Below are 20,194 nucleotides of genomic sequence, written 5' to 3'. Positions count from 1 at the left end.
TCATTGCAAGAGGGTGATGGTGACAAAATTACACCGCTCAATGATTCTTAAGAATCAAGGTTCCTAAAAATGAACCCAAAAGACGTTTTTGAGCCAAACTCTTTCGCGCCGTTCAGCCGGTCTGGCCTGAGTCAAGTTGGTTATTAGTGTCAGTGCTTTTGAAACACACACGGTCATAATCGTGTTCATCATCATCATCATCATCATCATCATCATCATCATCATCATCATCATCATCGTCCTCGTCAGTCATCACCCGGTTATCATCATCATCGTCGTCATCGTCATCATCATCATCATCATCATCATCATCATCGTCGTCGTCGTCGTCATCATCATCATCATCATCATCATCATCATCATCATCATCATCATCATCATCATCATCATCGCCGTCGTCGTCGTCATTGTCGTTACTGATGTCCCAGTATCACCAACATCGTGCTCCGCAATCATGTCTCTGCCTTTCGCTGTTCGTTGCTGTTTTAGGTCACTGCGTACAAGAACTTGAATGCCTTGGGCATTGCGCACGAAATGAATATTTTGCTGAATGTAAGATCATGGGGGACACAATAAACCCCCTGTGACGTGCATCGGCGTCTGCATTATTCAACGCCAACGTCATCCCCATGTGACACAGCACGAGGTTAATCCCACGAGCATCTTGATCACTGATTTCAATTATTCGGCTAAAAATTCAGCATCTCGTTAACCTTAATTTGTAGTTTAAACATTTTAATGATTGCAAGATAATTAATTTTGCTTGAAGCGCCTTGATTACCATTTTAACGCGCTGAGATTGAATCCAAGATAACACAACTCTGATGCACATCGACGTAAGGTGAGGTTGCTTACGAGAGCTGACAGGTAATCATAGTGACAATGGATAATTACATGTATGTTTTAAAACGAACACTCCTCATGACATACCTCAACACTGTGATTATTAGAGTTGTTGTACGCCCTCACGGTGAAAACATTCGGGGCATGTTCCCGGGTGTTACCCCCACTTTAGATGAAATACGTAAGCCGGTGTATGCGTGTTTAGATGTCGTCAGCCACCTGCATTAACGTCAGAATGACCGAGGTCTTTTGCGTGCCACTGTGGTGACACCGGGGTGGGACATGGATACCAACCGTCTCTGAGTCAGCACATAAAGTTGACCCGTGTTCGTCCCGGCCGGGATTCGAACCCGTGACGCTTGGATCACATGTCCAGTACTCTACCACCTGAACTGACTCGCCCCCACCCCCTCTCCCCCTCAACACTGTAGCGAACCCGTCGTAAAAAAGGCAGATGTGTTTGGGTGCAGATATTTGTCGTGAGGCTGTTAATCTTCAAATCAATTACAGGACAAAAAGGGACATTCGTTCCCCTACCCTATGCAACACTAGATTGATAAAAATAATAAGGCAGTGTCGATACAGTGAAATGGAAAACACAGACAATCAAATTCACAAAAGCAACTGCATTTCCCCTTGTTACAATTTCGACCACAATTCTGAACAGAAACAATCACAGAGCGGGGAAAAGATTGCCATTATTTTATAACCGGTGTTGGAAAGTGAAATATAAGTCTCCAGTTAGTCTCATTCGTTTCTTGTCAACTCTTTGACTTTTGTGTCAGTGTATTCACAACGTTGCACTGATTTGCAAGAGTGAGAGTTCTTGATTTTTATGAACAGATACATTGAACAACTTCTGGGGGTAAATTTTGTGATTAAGTCAAGATTAAGCGAGAATTACGACTGTTGTCCGCCGTTTTTAACGACTCCATAGAAGTTTGCTTTTCCAAAAGTACAATGGCCTCAAAAAAGGCAATTACGTGCTGTTTCACTGCCACTATACCTTTTCAAATTTCCAATAATTGGGAGCACATCTAGTCTAAGAGAGAGAGAGAGAGAGAGAGAGAGAGAGAGAGAGAGAGAGAGAGAGAGAGAGAGAGAGAGAGAGAGAGAGAGAGAGAGAGAGAGAGAGAGAGAGGAGATTCTTCAGTTCTAGTTTCTTTCTCAGGCTTTTTGTTGCCGACCAAGCAGAGAGGAAGCAACTGTGTCAGTGTTACCCGTGAGTCTCACAGATTGACTAAATGTTTTAATCACGCTTTATGCGACTTGTTTATTATTATTATTATTATTATTATTATTATTATTATTATTATTATTATTATTATTATTATTATTATTATTATTATTATTATTATTACCGTAAAATCCCTAGCATAAGCCCACCCCCCCTGTGCACAGATTTAGGGCAAAATTGGGGGGTGGGCGTTTGCTAGGGATAGACCCCTTTGCACGGGTGCATGAACACTCCGCGCACTTTCCCAATTTTGAAGCTTCCGCGCATGTGAAACTCCCGCGCGTGGTGTATATGTAAGATGCGCGCGTGTTTTAGCAAAATGTGATGTGAAACTAGCGCGCGTGTCTTTGCTCGGTCAAATGTGAGACATTGAGACATTAACAACTGACACTTGTATATCCATGAAAACTGACACTTGTATATCTATATATTGAACACGTCTTTATTACACAGACAAGTCGATAAAAACGAATGAAGACTTAAACCATGCGTATAAGAATATTTTGTTCACTTATTATATAACAGAAATTACAGAAATTTCGGGTGTCTGGTATCACAGTCACAGAGACTGCAGCAAAGGTACAAGAGGGGGGAAGTCACAGCATGGCCGGCAAATTTTTCCAGGCCATGGACTTGACGTATTCCTTCCTGTCGATTTCCCCCGTGTTGTATCGTTGCTGCAGTCTCCCCAGTTCCAGCAGTTTCTGCCTTCGTTGCGGCCTCGGGACTGTGAGTACGCGCGCAAGTTGTATGAGCCGAACCAGTAATTCGTGCGCGGAAGTTACAACCCGATATTGCGCGGAGCATACATGTATTTTACAAGCGCGGAATTTACATATGCGCAGAAATTACCGGCTGCGCTTTGCACAAAGTAAGTTTTGTGCTCAACCGTGTAATTGAGTGAATACAAACCCCGAAAGCATGTAAGTTAGGTCGTGTGAGTAGAAGTGAAGGAAAAAAGAAAGAAAACGGACTTTGAGGCAAAGAAGGCCAACCATGAGAGAGAGAGAGAGAGAGAGAGAGAGAGAGAGAGAGAGAGAGAGAGAGAGAGAGAGAGAGAGAGAGAGAGAGAGAGAGAGAGAGAGAGAGAGAGAAAAGGACTGGCTCTTCTGAAAACAACCCGAGCATTGTCATTCATATAAGTTTATAAAGTAAAAAGAAAATCGCCAGACCTTTGCAAGGACAAACAATAACAACACAATTCCGGGAAAAAGAAACTTGATGAAATGTCGAAATGTCAACACCAATGAAGCCCTTTCTTTCTGTACAGGGAAGAAATTACACGATCGTCTTTGGAAATGAAACGTTAACTGAACTTGGATTTTGTCTTCAAAAAGCCCAATCTTTCTGAGAAAGAAAAACCCACAAACTTTGGAAAAAAAAAGAGAAGAGAAACTCGAAAAAACATGAACGATGGGTGGGAGTGAGGAGAGGGGACAAAGAATAAGAAAAAAGGAAAGAAACACGAAAAGGTAAAGAAGGGGAAAAAGATGACTTTTAGAACAGTCTGCACAAATCCTAGTGAAAGTGAGCCTATAGTCTCTTTGAAAAAAAAGCAGGGTGGGCGTTTGCTAGGTAGTTACCCCTGTGCACAACTTTTGGCCCAAAGTGGGGGGTGGGCGTTTGCTAGATGGTGGGCTTATATACGGTATTATTATTATTATTATTGTCCCATTTGGCCGCCATGCCGTTTCACCGCATTCCATTTCGCCCCCATCCCATTGTCGCGACATTTCACAAGCCAAGCGTCATTTTACTACCGTGTCATAACAATAGCGCTACATCCCATTTTGACACCATCCCATTTGGCCGCCATCCCATTTTTTATTTATTCTTCTCACTATACTACTATACTGCGTTATTCAACTAGGAAGACATTCCGTTTACGCCAAATCCCATTTTTGCCACAATCCAAAATGTCGCGAAATAGGGATGGCGGCGAAATGGGATGACGGCAAAACGGCATGGCGACAAAATGGAATGTGGCGCTAGTGGTACGGTATGACACGGTGGTAAACTGACACTTGGCCTGTGAATTGTCGCAAAAATGGGATGGGGGCAAAATGGGATAACGGCAACACGGGATTGCGCCAAAATGGGACGTGGAGCTAAAGGTACATGACATGGTGGTGAAATGACACTTGGCCTGTAAAATGTCGCGAAAATGGGATGGGGGCGAAATAGGCTAACCGGGCGAAACGGGAATGCGCCAAAATGGGATGTGGAGCTAATGGTGCATGATATGGTGGTAAAATGACACTTGGGCTGAGAAATGTCGCCAAAATGGGATGGGGGCAAATTGGGATAACGGCGAAATGGGACTAATAGATCCCTTGACTTTGGGGTAGTGCGACTCTGTCACATCTAGCTTTCCACTGAGAGGAAGCGACCGGAATTTCCCAACGATGGGACATCCTAGTAATGAAAAAAAAAATCTTAAAATTAACAGAGTCGCGCTACCCCTAAAGTCAAGGGATTTCGTTTTTGTCCCTGGACTTTGGAGATGACAAGAAAATATCGGGCACAAAAACGTGATTTACAAATCACGGGTTAACAGAGCCATTTTCAGGAATTTGTATTCGAGTTTTATTCGCTGTGAGCTGCCGGTAACAATTAGGTGTAATGTGAAGCTTTCATTACTCTTAATGTCTGCTAATTTCAAAATGTGTCTGATCCATTCAGAACACAACAGGCAATGTTTATCAGTGATATCACTGTCCATCATTTATCTCACCCTCTTCACCACCACCACCCTCCATCTACCAACACCCCCTCCCCCTTCTTCAACAGAAATAACACAACCTATGGTAGGCTACTTTGTGCGTGTGTTAGTGTGTCCGAGAGAGATAGACAAGAAATATCAAGCATCTCCACTATCTTGGTAGTATTATGACATTTATTAAAATCAAAAGTAACAAGAAAGCACCTACGCGGTTCATACTTCGCAATAGAAACTAAATTACGATGAATGCAGTTACTGAAAAGTCATTTGAAGTCACATGATAAAAATCACAAATGGTTTAGTTGAGCAGACCACAAAGTGCAGAGCTAAAATCTGTGTATAAATCTGTGTAAAAATCAAGTCCGTTTGTCCACAGGGATGCTAGGAAGCAGTCAAATGGGGTCGCTCAATCTGCTCAAATCCAGTCAAATGGGGTCGCACGGGCCGACAAATGGGGACGTCCCCATGTCTCGGAAGCGTCCCCATTTGACTGCCCTCCAGTGACAATCGTCCCCATTTGTCGGTAAAACCACCTACACACACACACACACACACACACACACACACACACACACACACACACACACACACACACACACACACACACACACACATATATATAATACGTATGCTCCTGCATTCACATTGCATGTTTGAAAATAGGACAAAAAACAATAATATATAGCCATACTTATAACAATGACAGCAAAATCAAAGTTATAACAACAATGGCCGCTAAATAATAATGCTCATTATCAAACACTGAACAGCCTATGACCATCGATCCATCCATGCATTCACCCACCTTGGAATTGATACCATTGGTATCATTCAACATTATCACAAGAAAAGGATAAAACAATAACACACAGGCACGTACACATAAACAGGCACGCAAATACACGCCAACACACACACACAACCAAACACATACACGCACACACACACAGGCACGTACACACACACACAGACACGAACACATAAACAGGCACGCAAATACACGCCAACACACCGCACACACAACCAAACACATACACGCGCACACACACACACACACAGGCACGTACACATACACACAGACACGAACACATAAACAGGCACGCACGAAATACACGCCAACACACACACACAACCAAACACATACACACACACACACACACACACAGGCACGTACACACACACACAGACACGAACACATAAACAGGCACGCAAATACACGCCAACTCACACACACAACCAAACACATACACGCACACACACACACACACACACACAAGCACATACACATACACACAGACACGAACACATAAACAGGCACGCAAATACACGCCAACACACACACACACAACCAAACACATACACGCACACACACACTGGCACGCACACATACAAAAACGCACACACACACACAACCACTTACACACACACACACACACGCACACGCACACACATCCATCATTATAGAGGCCTTTAAATGTTATTGATCGAGATAACACATGTTGAGTTACGACTGGTGGCATAGGGGGATGAAGCACAATCAATTGTCTTAATTGACATTCACACATATGCATTGACACACTTGTGGACAGAGAAAAATCAATTCATAATGAAGCAAGTGCACACGTTTGCTTGTAATACACTCTTTGCCTGTTATTTTGCACATATGGGTTTAGGTGTTGTCTTCTTCTATACATTTGCATGTACAAGCGTGTATATATGCACACACACACAATCACACGCACGCACGCACACACACACACACACACACGTACATACACACACACACACACACACACACACACACACACACACACACACACACGTGGAATTCCCTGTCAGCACACTCGTTAATACAGTTAATACATTATTATTGCACAGACGTTTCAAAGTCACTTGTTCCTATACCTGTCTCTACACAAATCCCCATTCTTCTTCCAGGTGTTTCAGGAAGACTTAAGTCTGAACACTGAAAGTCGACCATCTCCGTTGAGTTCCATTACATCACGGAAAATAAAGCAGAAAGAGCTTTAAGGCACGGTTCCTCTTCTTTTTCGTTTATGGGCTGAAACTCCCACGTACACTCTTGTTTGTTTGGGTTTTTGCACGAGTGGGGGCCGGGTATTCTACACTTGCTCTACGGGCTTTTTAGGAGGAGCCTCAATGTTGATCTCCAGGCCAGGCGTGGTGGCGGGGAAGGAACTGTAGAGGTAGACGGCCAGTATCACCAGGGTCGTGCCCACCACAAACTCCATCGTCACCTGCACAGACAACACACTCGATAAGGATTCGATTTCATAAAATCCTGTCTCAATTGACATTCACACATATGCATTGACACTTGTGGACAGAGAAAGATCAATTCATAATGAAGCAAGTGCACACGTTTGCTTGTAATACACTCTTTGCCTGTTATTTTGCACATATGGGTTTAGGTGTTGTCTTGGAAATTCGGGCTGCTTTCTCACGTGGGGAAAGCGAGCTTGCCAATACAGTATGGCGCTACCCAGTGGTTTGTTCCTGTATGCGTGTATTTATGGTAAGGTGCAAAGGAGAGACAGAAGTGACACATGCATAAAACACACAGTCAGTCAATGAAAACACAAACAAGGGAATCAAAGTTGCTGCTCATGGCCACGTTGTGACATTTATTCATTCTAGTATTTAGGTTTCTTTTAGGATTGTTATTTTCTCTTATCATCTGTATGTACATTTATAAAATGGAAGTAAGACAATGTGAATGTATCGCCTTGTGAATTTGATGAAAGCTTTATAAGAGATCAGGCAAAGGTTACCATGAGTTAAGGTACTTTTGGTGGCTGACTCGCCATTACACAGGCACTTGGCTACATGGGAGACAAGTGCCTGTGCAGCCCCAAAATGTCTCCAAGCCCTGAAATTTCGCTGTGAACTTGGGTTCTTAATCCTCTACCACCCTCCACCTCATAACGAAAGGTGAATGCACTTACCTGAAAATCAAAGACGGAACGAATCATCTCCCCCCTCCACCTCATAACAACAGGTGAATGAACTCACCTGGAAATCAAAGATGTAGATGGAGGCGATACAAGACAGGAGGATAGAGCCCGCAGTGGAAAACCCCTTGAGGATGTTGTCGGCGTACTTGATGACGGTGGCCACCAGCAGACCGCCCAGCGACTGCAGCAACACCACGGACCACACCAGCTCGTCGTAGCCGAAGAAGAAGCCCTGGGGCACACAAACACGGTAGGAGTTATAGTTGTATTGTGTAAGCGCATTGCCACCTTTTTGTGTATTTTGTTCCCATCAACTTTGGAACGGTGACCACTGATCAAGTCAAGTCAAGTCAAGCTATGTGGTGGTCGTTAGCAAAATGGCACCAGCACACACATAATCATGTACATTGCTAAATGAACAACATACATTGAGATTTGGAGGGGAGTGGACCAGCAACACACAAGCACTAATGAATGCAATCAAAACACTGCATAAGCCATTGCATCTTAATTGATAGCACTTCAGCATATGCATTCGAAATACATCTGACGGTATTTCATGCCTAAAATCACACATTTTGCAGCTTAGCCTATGTCCTGTCTTGTGTATTCGAACCTTTAATTTGGTCATGCTTCTTTGTGCCAACAATATCAAATAGCAGGTAAGGTCATGTATTTTTGCTGAACAGTAAATCTTCATTTGAGCATTGGTGAAGATACCACAGTATGGAATACTCGTGAAGGCCAAACAAATTCAATGAAATAGTGTATTTTTTCTTGCAACAGTGCCTTAAAGTTAGTGTGAAATGATAAAGAAACACTGTGTGTGTGGAGGTGCGGTAAATCCGTAACTAAGCGATTTTTAAGCCTGTCCTTAACTGGGCGAAGAGGACTACGCGAAATATACTTCGCGAAGCTGATCGCACGAAACTTTAGCACTGAGTTTCCAGTAAAGTAACTTTGCAAAGTCTTTGCTCAGTTGACTTCGTGCTCAATTAAAGACAGGCTTTAAGCCCAGATTTGCAGGACAAATAGTGCAGAGTTTGGTGACCATCAGTTCATACCTGATCGCGAATCTTGGACCCATCGTTGATCCAGACAGCCATGGCGCCCAGGATGGTGCCGGACAGCCCCAGCTGGATGTTCCTCATCCACACGCTCTGCTTGCCGCCCTTCAGCAGCATCTCGAAGAAGACGTTGGCGAACCCCGACAGGCAGCAGCACGCGATCACCGCCGCCAGGCCCCGCACCGGGCTCTGTGCTGAGGGACTGCTGTCTGCCTTGCTCGACCCGCTGGTTGACTGCACCTGTTGGGAAACATCAGAAGTATGCAGTCACATTAATCAGTGAACAGAAAGAGATGTTGTTGTGGCTCGGAGCCTCTGTGCTTTTAGACTGCTGCCTGGCTTGGTGGATCCGCTCGTTGACTGTACCTGCGGCACAACTGCAGTCATCTAGTGGCATTTCACAATCATTGTCAAGGGGTTCTGTGCTGAGGGACCGCTGCCTGCCTTGATGGACCCCCTCGTCGACTGCACCAGTGGAATAAGGCCAAGAATTTTTATTTTTTATTTTTTTAAACTTCATATTTTTCCCTCCTGGACCAATCAAATTTTGTTTCTCCAAAGAACAAAACTCGATTTTGCAGTCCACAGCTTGCGCGATTTATTTTTGGCCAAGAAGAAGCCACACGTACGCGTCTGCGTAAATGAAAAACAAACTTCAATGGAAAGAACGACACACAAAACACACCAATAAAATGACCTTCGGACCCTAATATTTTGGGGGGTCTTGTCATCGGAAAGAAACATAATAGTTTTTGACCTAGCAGCAGACATATCTAGTGACATGTCACAATCAGTGTCAATGGACTCTGTGTTGAGGGGCTGTTGCCTGCCTTGCTGGACCCGCTTGTTGACTGCCCCTGTAGGGAAACATCAGAAGCATGCAGTCATCTAGTGACATTTCACAATCAGTGTCAAGGGGCTCTGTGTTGACGGACTGCTGCCTGCCTTCCTGGACCCGCTGGTTGACTGGACCTGTGGCCAAGAAAAAAAGTTTTCCGATTTCCCGACTGACCCTTTGTTTTCCTCTTGACCCTAGAACTACTTTGAAATCATTAAAGAGAACAAAACTCGATTTTGCAGTTTTTGTAAGAAAAGTTACTCTCTGGTGAACATACTGAAACACGTGTGGCGAAATGTCATAATAAGCTGAAAGGATCTGAACCTCGGGACTAAATCGGAGGCAAGTAAAGTTCTATATATTGGAATAATCAGATTTATCTTTGTGTGCTTGTAGAGAAAGACTGCAACGACATGTAGGCATGCCAATGTCGGCTCGCGTGGAGCGTATACAAGAAGCTCCAGTAAAGAATAGACAAACTGCCTGAAATTCGCAAACTTAAAAAAATATGTGTAAACAACTATTAAGGGTTTCTATATTCAGAATGGAGCTTTTGCACATTGGAGCACCCTTACACTGTACTACCGCTTGCTCTGGCAGACTGATCCGATGGTTGATTGTATATGCAAGACCCCATAGCATAACTATGCATTGACATTTTTTGATCGGCGTAAAAGGTTGAATTGAAAAACTCATATCCACACCCAAATCCTCCTCCCACCCCCACCCCCTCCTACCACCAAACTCATGACCACCTACCCATGCATCCCCCCCATCTATACCCACTAAAAGAAAGCACTGACCTGAATAATGGACACGCCGATGAAGAGAAGCAGAAGCGCCATCCACTGAGGACGACTCAGGCGTTTCTTGAGCAGCACGACGGAGAACACCGCTGTTGTCAGGATCTTCAGCTGGTAGGTCACCTAAAACAACCAGAAAACAGTTGATATGACTGTATACAAAGCCGGGTTTTCTCGTCCCCAAAGGCCCCGAATGGCTTTACCGTGAGGGCGTACAATTCAACACATGAACTTCCTCCGAAAGCGGCGTATGGCTGCCTAAATGGCGGGGTAAAAAACGGTCATACACGTAAAATTCCATACATGCAAAAAACACGAGTGTACGTGGGAGTTTCAGCCCACGAACGCAGAAGAAGAAGAAGAAGAACACATGAACGAGTGCTTACCAAATTGAAGTTTGTGTAAAATTCCTTGATTGCAGTTTACTTAAACTCTCTCAAACACATGATACATTTTTCATAGCCTCTGTTTATATGATGAAAAAATAAAGAACATACGAGCTTCAGGGCTGGACCTAGTGTGTGAGAGGAAGGGGCTTCCAAAGTGAGCCAGGGGTACAGGAGCCAGCCAAGCAAAGTGGATGCAGTTGACATTTATTTAGCATTTTAAATATTTTTTTTCGGTTTCTTCATGAGAAAAAAGGTATATGTATGTATTTAAGTAAAGGGGGTGGGGGGGGGGGGGCTTCCGGCTTCCTTTATACCGAAAACTCAGTGCTGAAGCTTCGTGCGGCCAGCTTCGTGAAGTATACTTCGCCTAGTCGACTTCGACCAGTTTAGGACAGGCTTTAATTGAGTGGTCTTCGCGAAGACTTGTTACCGAAAACTCAGCGCCAAAGCTTCGTTCAGCGAGCTTCATAAAGTAGACTTGGTCGGAAGTGGACTTCGCCGAGTCAATACCAGACTCAACCCCGCCACTCACCTGAAAAGTTGCAGCATCCAAATTAGACACGGCGACGTAAACGAGGTTGTTCTGTATGACGAAGAGTAGCGAGGGGATGCACACTTTGAGGAAGTCCCAAGGTCTGCACAGCAACTCCTTGTAAATGTGATGCGCCCACAGGCTGACGCTCCGCTCTTGGACGAGAATGATGAAAATGCAGGTGCACGTCTTGACCACTTCGGCCAGCAGAACGGCCGTAGAGCTGGTGAAGAGGGGCCCCGGTCTGGTCCGAGCCCAGCGCATGGTCAGTATGAGGACAGCGTACTGCGGGGTCAGTAGTAACAGGCTGACCACTTTCATTACCCGCGGGGATGCTGAAATTGAGGTGTGAGGTGGTGATGATTTAAAGCTGAGGTGTGTTGTATGAAATGAATAAGTTAACGATGTTGGTGGTGGGTTGTGGTACTGGTGATGATGCGCACGCGCACGCGCACGCACGCACACACACACACACACACACACACACACACACACACACACTCACACATACACACACAGACACAGACACAGACAAACACACATTCACACACAGACAGGAGTCTCTCTCTCTCTCTCTCTCTCTCTCTCTCTCTCTCTCTCTCTCTCTCTCTCTCTCTCTCTCTTTCTTTCTCTTTCTCTCACTCTCTCTCTCCACAGTGTGGAATTCTCTTCCGGAGTTTGTGAGAGTCCCAATGAGTCTCAATACTTTCAAAAAACATCTTTCATTATATTTAATGTTAAATTACGAAATATCACAGTGATGGAAGACTTCGTTTAGTTTTATTTTCATTTGTCCAAAGCATCAGTGTTCATTGTATCCACACAAAAACACTCAAAGTTTTAATAACACATTTACTCATGCATGTTTATTCAGCATTGTTCTCACTACGTTACATATATGACGCTTAATATTTGCGTATAATCTATAATGTGTAAATATTCATATGTTGTTTTTCTCTACTTTTTTTCTACGTGAATGTCCGTGTAAATATGTGATTAGATTAGTCCCCTCTCTGGGCGAGGGCTGGTTGAAAAAAAGCTCGTTGTATTGGTTATGCCACAATCTTCGAAAATTAAAAAATGATTTGATTTGATTTACTCTCTGTCTCTGTCTGTCTGTCTGTGTCTGTCTGTCTGTCTGTCTGTCTGTCTGTCTGTCTGTATGTCTGTCTCTCTCTCTCTTTCTCTCTCTCTCTCTCTCTCTCTCTCTCTCTCTCTCTCTCTCTCTCTCTCTCTCTCTCTCTCTCTGTACCTCCAGTCGTGTTGGCACGACGAGCACGTATCTCTGACGCTCTCCCCGCCTCCATCTTATCCAGACCGTCGTCCAATCGAGCCGTCATGGTTATGACGTCACTGCGTGCGCCGCGTCACCGATGTGTGTGCACGTTGTCACCAGTTTCCGCAGATCCAGAAATACTCAAGTAGTGGGCTGTAAAAATTCGATATGTAATAAATGTCTTCACATGTATACTTTTTTTTTTTTTTAGGTGTACATGCTGTACATCATTAGTTTTCATTAAAACAAAAAGTTGGATAAAGAGCACAGTTGCAGATCATACAAAAGCACAATCATGTTATAGGATCGTATTTTTCATCGATCGAAGTCCTTTTATCATAAACAAGATTGTGCGCCGTTTGGTATGCTCGATGTTACTGGCTTTTGATATTCCTGTGAGCGTCAGTAATACGTGTGTGTGTGTGAGTGTGTCCGTGTGTGTGTGTGAGACGTGTGTATGTGTTTGTGCGCGCGCGTGTGTGTGTTTGTGTGTCCGTGAGTGGGTGTGTGAGAAGTGTGTAAGAAGTGGGTGTTTGTGTGTGTGTTTGTGCGGGCGTGTGTGTGTGTGTGTGAGAAGTGTGTGCGTGCGTTTGTGCGTGCGTGTTTGTCAGTGTGTGTGTGTGTGCACGGTGTGTGTGTGTCCGTGTGTGTGTTTGTGTGTGTGTGTGTTTGTGTGTGTGTGTGTGTGTGTGTGTGTGTGTGTGTGTGTGTGTGTGTGTGTGTATGAGCGCGTACCGTGTACAAAGGCCAGGATAGATATACCTGGTTTAAATATGTCAAAGGAGTTAAGGTAGGTTAGGAGTTTATTTATAAAGTCTCACTTATTTGTGCAGTTGTGTTAACAACAGTTGTAAATATATATCCGTGCAGAGGCACACAAATTACAGCAATCTGCTGTACAGTCACACACCACTAAGCCTTCTTTTGTTTTTCGTTTTAGATTTAGCCTCTCACAGCGTGCACATTGTGCTGACGTATGTTTGTTCACAACACGTGTTAATACATTGATCCATGGAAAACAAAACGAATAGGTACAAACCTTCGTTCAGACACTCATCACAAAACCTTTTCTATCTGTCTCTCTGTCTCTGTCTCTATCTCGAGCTCTCTCTGTCTCTTTCTCCCTGTCTGTCTGTCTGTCTGTCTCTGTCTCTCTCTCTTTCTCTCTCTGTCTCTGTCTCTCTATCTCTCTCTCTCTCGCTCTCTCTCTCTCTCTCTCTCTCTCTCTCTCTCTCTCTCTCTCTCTCTCTCTCTCTCATTCTACGTCTGATTATAAAAAAAATAAAGATTCTTCCTATCAAATTAAGATTTACCTATAACAAAGCTGCATTGATGCATAGAATTATGTCAGGGAATGCACCTACACTCATTGCCTCAAATTTCAAACTGAATAAGTCAAGAAAACTAAACAAATTAATTACCACAAACCCTAGAATTGACCTGTACAAGTCAAGTCTTTCTTATTCTGGCGCCCAATTGTGGAACTCCATTCCTGATATAATTAAAATGCAAGTCAGTGAAACATCATTCAAGGAACTCTAGGCCTACATGCTGTTTCTCTTGCAAACAAGTAAATAATTCTGTGATAATATTTCATCTTTGCTTGATATTCATAATGCATTTTGAAATGTCTTTTTAATTGTTTGACATGTTGATTATGTAAATTGAACTGAATTTAACTTAACTTCTATTTCTTCTTGTTATTAATCGAGTTACCCTGAATGGGCGAGGACCGGATGAAAAAAAGCATGTCGATAAATAAAAATAAAAAGTTCTCTCTCTCTCTCTCTCTCTCTCTCTCTCTCTCTCTCTCTCTCTCTCTCTCTCTCTCTCTCTCTCTCTCTCTCTCTCTCTCTCTCTCTCTCTCTCTCTCTCTCTCTCTCTCTCTTCCCTGTTTGTTTGAGCTTTAGTTATTGTTTCTGTGATTACATAACTTGCTGTTCCCTGAAAGTTAAGTATCAACCACTGCAACGACCCCCTCTTTCTCCAAGACCACAAACGTCTTTCAAGAACTGAGCTTGAAAGAACTGAGCTTGAAAGAACTGAGCTTGAAAGAAGTGGGCAACTGACGATGTAATAGATGTCTTTACGCGTATACTTTTTTCTCTCGGGTGTACGCTGTATTTGTTGTCGATCGAATTAATGTCCCCAGAACAACAAAAAGACCAAAAAGCACCTGGAACAGTTTGCACACACTGAATATATTCTTGTTCATGCTTCCTATTGATTTAAAAAAAAATAAAACAAAGCTCTACAATCAACATCGTCTTGTATACAGTGATTCACTAAACATCAAACACCTTCTGCTAAAAAATATAACAAATGCAATAAATAATAACCGGAAATGTGTCCATGTTGAAAGCACCGTTTTATGATCTATTTTGGAAGAGACAACCATTCAGAGATAAGCCAAGATAATTATAATTTTTCTTGAGAGAAACAAGTACACATTTTGCTTACCTGATCAATGAGATTTATTCTTAGGCGAAAACAACACCATTTTGTTTACCTGATTAATACATTTTCCTTGTACTTCTTCTTGAGATAAAAAAAAAAAAACCCGTTTTGCTTACCTAATTAATTGGAGTCTTCTTGAGAGAAAAAAAACCAAGTACATACTGCTTACCTGAGTTCTTCTTGAGAGGAAAAAAGCATATATTTTTCTTACCTGATTCGTTTTGTTGGTCTTCACCGTGGTAACCACGTCATCAAATCGTCCTCATCACTATCTGCCTCCTGTCGCGATCATAACCGGTGTAACTGTAAAATCGATCAACGCCAATATGTCCCGTCCATATATAGTTGTTCGTCCTATTTGTTCGAATACATTGTTTCTCGCGCACACTAAGATGTATAATCACCACATTATCGTGTGAGCTTAATTCATGTATGACTGTGAATGCATGCGGATAGTTCAAAAGGAGTTGGTTTTGAAACTATGATGGCAGTGCATTATTAATTCCCAGTCTGATGACCTCAGAATTGTTTTTAATAATAGTTCGAGTTTTGTGTTCTTTTCTTCCAGTGAGCATATCGTATTGGCGGCGAATAAATATATTGACTGGTCAAGGACGGATGCAGGCAGGATAGATCCTGGGGGGGGGGGGGGGGCGGGGGAAGGGGGGGGGGAGGAAGGGGGAGCTCCGGTTGAAGAGTTAAAGTGATGTTTTTAGGAAACGTTTAAAGATAACTTCTTTCCTCTTGTAACAGACAATGATGGGAAATAACTCTGTCGGGTTTGTATGGGTTGTGAAAGAGTGAATACCCTTGCTTTTAGTGGCACAAATAAATCCACACGTGGTCAGTCCTTGTCCACGTGTTTCCGACACACCCCTCGGCTTGTCATTTGCTCGTGAAATATTTTTCAACTTAAAAGCAAAGGTAGGCCCTATTCACTCTTTCACAACGCATACAACCCCGACAGAGCTATTTTCAGAATTCAGTGGTGGGAGGAGGAGGCCGCGGTTGGGGGGTCCTGGGTTCTGGAAGACCCCCCCACCCCCTTTTTCCCGACAAATATAGATAGATAGATAATTTATTGCCAAGTGTACAATACATGAATGAACATAAAAAATACACGAGGAAAGCAGCTTGCTGTGTGATAAAAACAAAAATAATAAATAGCATTCATACATCACTGGCGCATAGCATCATACATACATGGGTAAGACAATTTGGTATCACAGTAACTAATACATACACTATACAGACATGGTGAGAACTATGAAACTCTAAGAGCTATCGGAACCCCTGGGACCCCCCCCCCCCCCCCCACCACTCCCCCCCCTCTCCAACCCCTTTATTCGCAAGGAGAGACCAAAAATACCCCTTTCGAATGCCGCTTAATTTCAACGGCGCCTGGCCAGCCCTGTACCCCTGCCTCAGTTGTATACCCCCCCCCCCCCCCAGCCCCCGTCACACACTAGGTCCTGCCCTGTATGATACTGTACTACAAGGTCTACGTGGGAAGGAAGGTCGTTTGTCTGTTGATTGCTAGTTTGTTCTTTTCTTGTCTGCTTCAACAGGTCATCCCACCCTACGGGGGTTCGGTGTCTTTAATTTGGGACAGCTGTTGATGCTCAAGTAACAATTGATCCTATTATTGTGATTAGCCTCGGGGTTTGGGGCTAACACACGACTGCTATCGATATTTTGCCCTTCTGTACTTCATAATAATTATTCTCCACGCATATACTTCTTCTTTTTTTGTCTTTTTTTTTTAACGTTTAAACAATAGCATTATATAACACACTTGGTATCTGTATGTTTAACTGTACATTAATCTGTGGCACAGAACTTTTTACATTTACTTTTTTGTGCGAAATCTTACATTACATAAACGGTCAAGAATGTATTAAACAATGCTGTTGTGTCTGCGGTGTTAACATTTGTGGCATCAATATAATCATGTATCCATGATGTGTCCACACACACACAGACACACACACACACACACACACACACACACACACACACACACACACACACACACACACGCACACACACACACACACACACTCACACACACGCACACACACACACACACACACACACACACACACACACACACACACACACACACATTGTACCACTGTGACACAACATACTTCAAGTACAGCCATATCGTTGAACAGGACAGGTAGAGAGTTGTCTATTACTCAAAGACCGTTAGGTGGACGTTTTGTGTGCTTTGTCTATTATTAAACGTTCCACACACACACACACACACACACACACACACACACATACACACACACACACACACACACACACACACACACACACACACATTGTGCCACTGTGACACAACACACATCATGTACAGCCACATCTTTGAACAGGACAGGTAGAGAGTTGTTTATTACTCAAAGACCGTTAGATGGACGTTTTGTGTGCTTTGTCTATTATTAAACGTTCCACACAAACACACACACACACACACACACACACACGCACACACACACACACACACACACACACACACACACACACACACACACACACACACACACACACACACACACACACATACACACACACATATGTGACAATTTACATGCTTTAATCAACATGGTAGTAGTGTTGTGGATTACTTTATTTGTTCAAAAAACAGAAAACAAGACGTTCTTAGAATGAAAGTTCATCCCCTTAATGATTACTCAGATCATTGTCAAATAGAATTTAATATATTTATATCTGGACTCATAAAGAAAAGCAAAATCTTGTCTAAAAATTCCAATTCTTTAAATTCATTACCAAGTGACAATGAAACAAAAACAGAATACAGATGGGATGATTTATCAGAAATAACAATCATAAAAGCAATTAATTTACCATGGATAAAGGATCAGATTGTTAATTTGGAAAGAAATATAAACAACAATATTATAAACGAATCACTGCCTTCTAATCAACATCGAACGCAGAAGAAGAAGAACTGCCTTCTAATGAAATAAATTCGATGGTCAACGAAATGACAGGGATTATAAAATCAGTTGCAGATTTAAGCCTCAACAGAAATATTAAAAATCAGTTTTAAACTACTCACTAATGCTCCCCCCCCCCCTAGCTGCAATTGTAGAACACTAGGCAACTGTCCCTGGCTAATACACACACGCATACAGACACCGTCACACGCGCGCGCGCAGACACACACACACACCTACACGCACGCACGCACTGCACACACACACACACACACACACACACACACACAGACTCGCGCTTCCGTACCAACATACGTAGCCAAAAGGTTTATTTGATTTGGGCCAAGTAACGAGGGCAGTTTACTTCAGAGAAAAATACCATCTGACAATGACCATGAAAGATAACATTGTACAGAGATAAATCCCCACACACACACACACAAAAGAAACAAATGTTTACATACATATCAATTCATAAAACAAAATGACAATGAATTCAACAAAACATCAATTACTAATTAACACATACATATAGCCCTCATTTTGATTATAGTTATACTATGCAGGAAATTGATTCAAATGATGCAAATGCAATCATCTCCAAAAGGGGGGTACACAATGCACGCAGCGAACCGTCAACAAAACTAATAGGTGGATGCCAGGGGGTGGATGGGGGGTTTGCAGAACTGAAAATCGCTGAACTTGCTTGCTGGCCGCTGCGCTGCTACTAATGACTTCGGTCCTCGCTCTCTCTCGCTCTCTCTCGGACTCCCTTATCTGTTACCATTGTTTCATTCCAGACTGCTCTCCTTCACTCATCACCTCCCCCCTGCCCTCCAACCCTCTTCATTCCCCGCATTCGTTCCCACGGGACTCTGCTATCACTTCCTCCTGCATTACCTCTACTGACACCTCCTCCCCCCCCCTCCTTTTGCTGCATATCTGTCTCGTTTAAATAGAGTTTATGGTCGCTGACCGCTCCCTCTAAACTCACACTTAAACTACTCACTAATGCTCCCCCCCCCCTAGCTGCAATTGTAGAACACTAGGCAACTGTCCCTGGCTAATACACACACGCATACAGACACCGTCACACGCGCGCGCGCAGACACACACACACACCTACACGCACGCACGCACTGCACACACACACACACACACACACACACACACACACAGACTCGCGCTTCCGTACCAACATACGTAGCCAAAAGGTTTATTTGATTTGGGCCAAGTAACGAGGGCAGTTTACTTCAGAGAAAAATACCATCTGACAATGACCATGAAAGATAACATTGTACAGAGATAAATCCCAAATAGGAAGTAATTAACACTCGTTATTCCGCCCAATTCAAGAAGTGGTAATATTTTGTTAGGATTGTTATGTTGTAATAGTTGAAGGTGTTTTGCGGACTATATGCAATCTATACGAGTCAATCACCTTGGGCGGCAGCTGATCTAAGTAACCTAAGTAAGCAGTGCTTTTCCAGTCCCCCATCACCTTGACGATTTCACCCGGCACGCCACAACTCAACGCCCCCGCGGCGCCGCCCCGCCAGAAACTGTGACTAGAGAAATCCCCTCCAGCAACAGCAGCAGTTACACGCAGTTTCTTATTGAAATCAGATCCTTTGATCGGAAAAAACCTGCGCCTTGGGGCCCATCGGTCCCAAAAACATGAAACATATCAGTCACTGCGGACACTGGGCATAAAGGATGTGAAGGGATTGCAGGAAGCCCTTTTTGTTTCCACGGAGCGTTCTTTACGCTGAATTGTCTTACTCCATTGAAAAGTTATTGACACACTGTCCGTCTCCAAAATCACCACGCGATCTCGTGTAAGCTGCTTATCGGGATCAAGATTCCCGTTGTCCTGGAACAAGTTCGATTTTTTGGAGAACTCCACAAAGAAAAAACACACCAAACACGCCGCCCAAGAACACAATGTCTTGTTTACAATGTTTACATAAACATTATTCGCATCCTTCATCTGGAAAGAAGGAACACAAGGGCTTGGTCAGACATATGATCACACAGGTTCACGTTGGGGGGTCTCCCCCGGTGCCAGAAAGTCAACAGCCGCACT

The 20,194-nt window shown here is 43.4% G+C and overlaps 1 protein-coding gene across 1 annotated transcript; it reads right to left on the bottom strand.

Annotated features, from left to right (window-relative positions):
- Window positions 1–6,197: 6,197 nt before the first annotated feature.
- On the bottom strand, window positions 6,198–15,594 carry LOC138963545 (UDP-galactose translocator-like). Its single transcript, XM_070335406.1, has 7 exons — window positions 15,351–15,594; window positions 12,659–12,835; window positions 11,407–11,741; window positions 10,486–10,608; window positions 8,842–9,084; window positions 7,836–8,009; window positions 6,198–7,060 (listed from the first exon to the last, which is right to left on the bottom strand). Exons 2-7 carry the CDS (start codon window positions 12,744–12,746, stop codon window positions 6,926–6,928), a joined length of 1,098 nt encoding a protein of 365 aa, XP_070191507.1. The 5' UTR covers window positions 12,747–12,835; window positions 15,351–15,594; the 3' UTR covers window positions 6,198–6,925.
- Window positions 15,595–20,194: the final 4,600 nt, after the last annotated feature.

This window comes from Littorina saxatilis, linkage group LG4, assembly GCF_037325665.1.
Source record: "Littorina saxatilis isolate snail1 linkage group LG4, US_GU_Lsax_2.0, whole genome shotgun sequence".
NCBI lineage: Eukaryota > Metazoa > Mollusca > Gastropoda > Littorinimorpha > Littorinidae > Littorina > Littorina saxatilis.
This window is presented reverse-complemented; position numbering and strand designations above follow the sequence as displayed.

Excerpts from the sequence above, each read along its gene's own strand:
- LOC138963545 (XM_070335406.1), bottom strand. The coding sequence starts at position 12,746 with ATGACGGCTCGATTGGACGACGGTCTGGATAAGATGGAGGCGGGGAGA. Across the intron at positions 10,609-11,406 it reads TGGATGCTGCAACTTTTCAG|GTGACCTACCAGCTGAAGAT; the intron begins GTGAGTGGCGGG and ends TGGTTGTTTTAG. Across the intron at positions 7,061-7,835 it reads TCTACATCTTTGATTTCCAG|GTGACGATGGAGTTTGTGGT; the intron begins GTGAGTTCATTC and ends TTGTCTGTGCAG.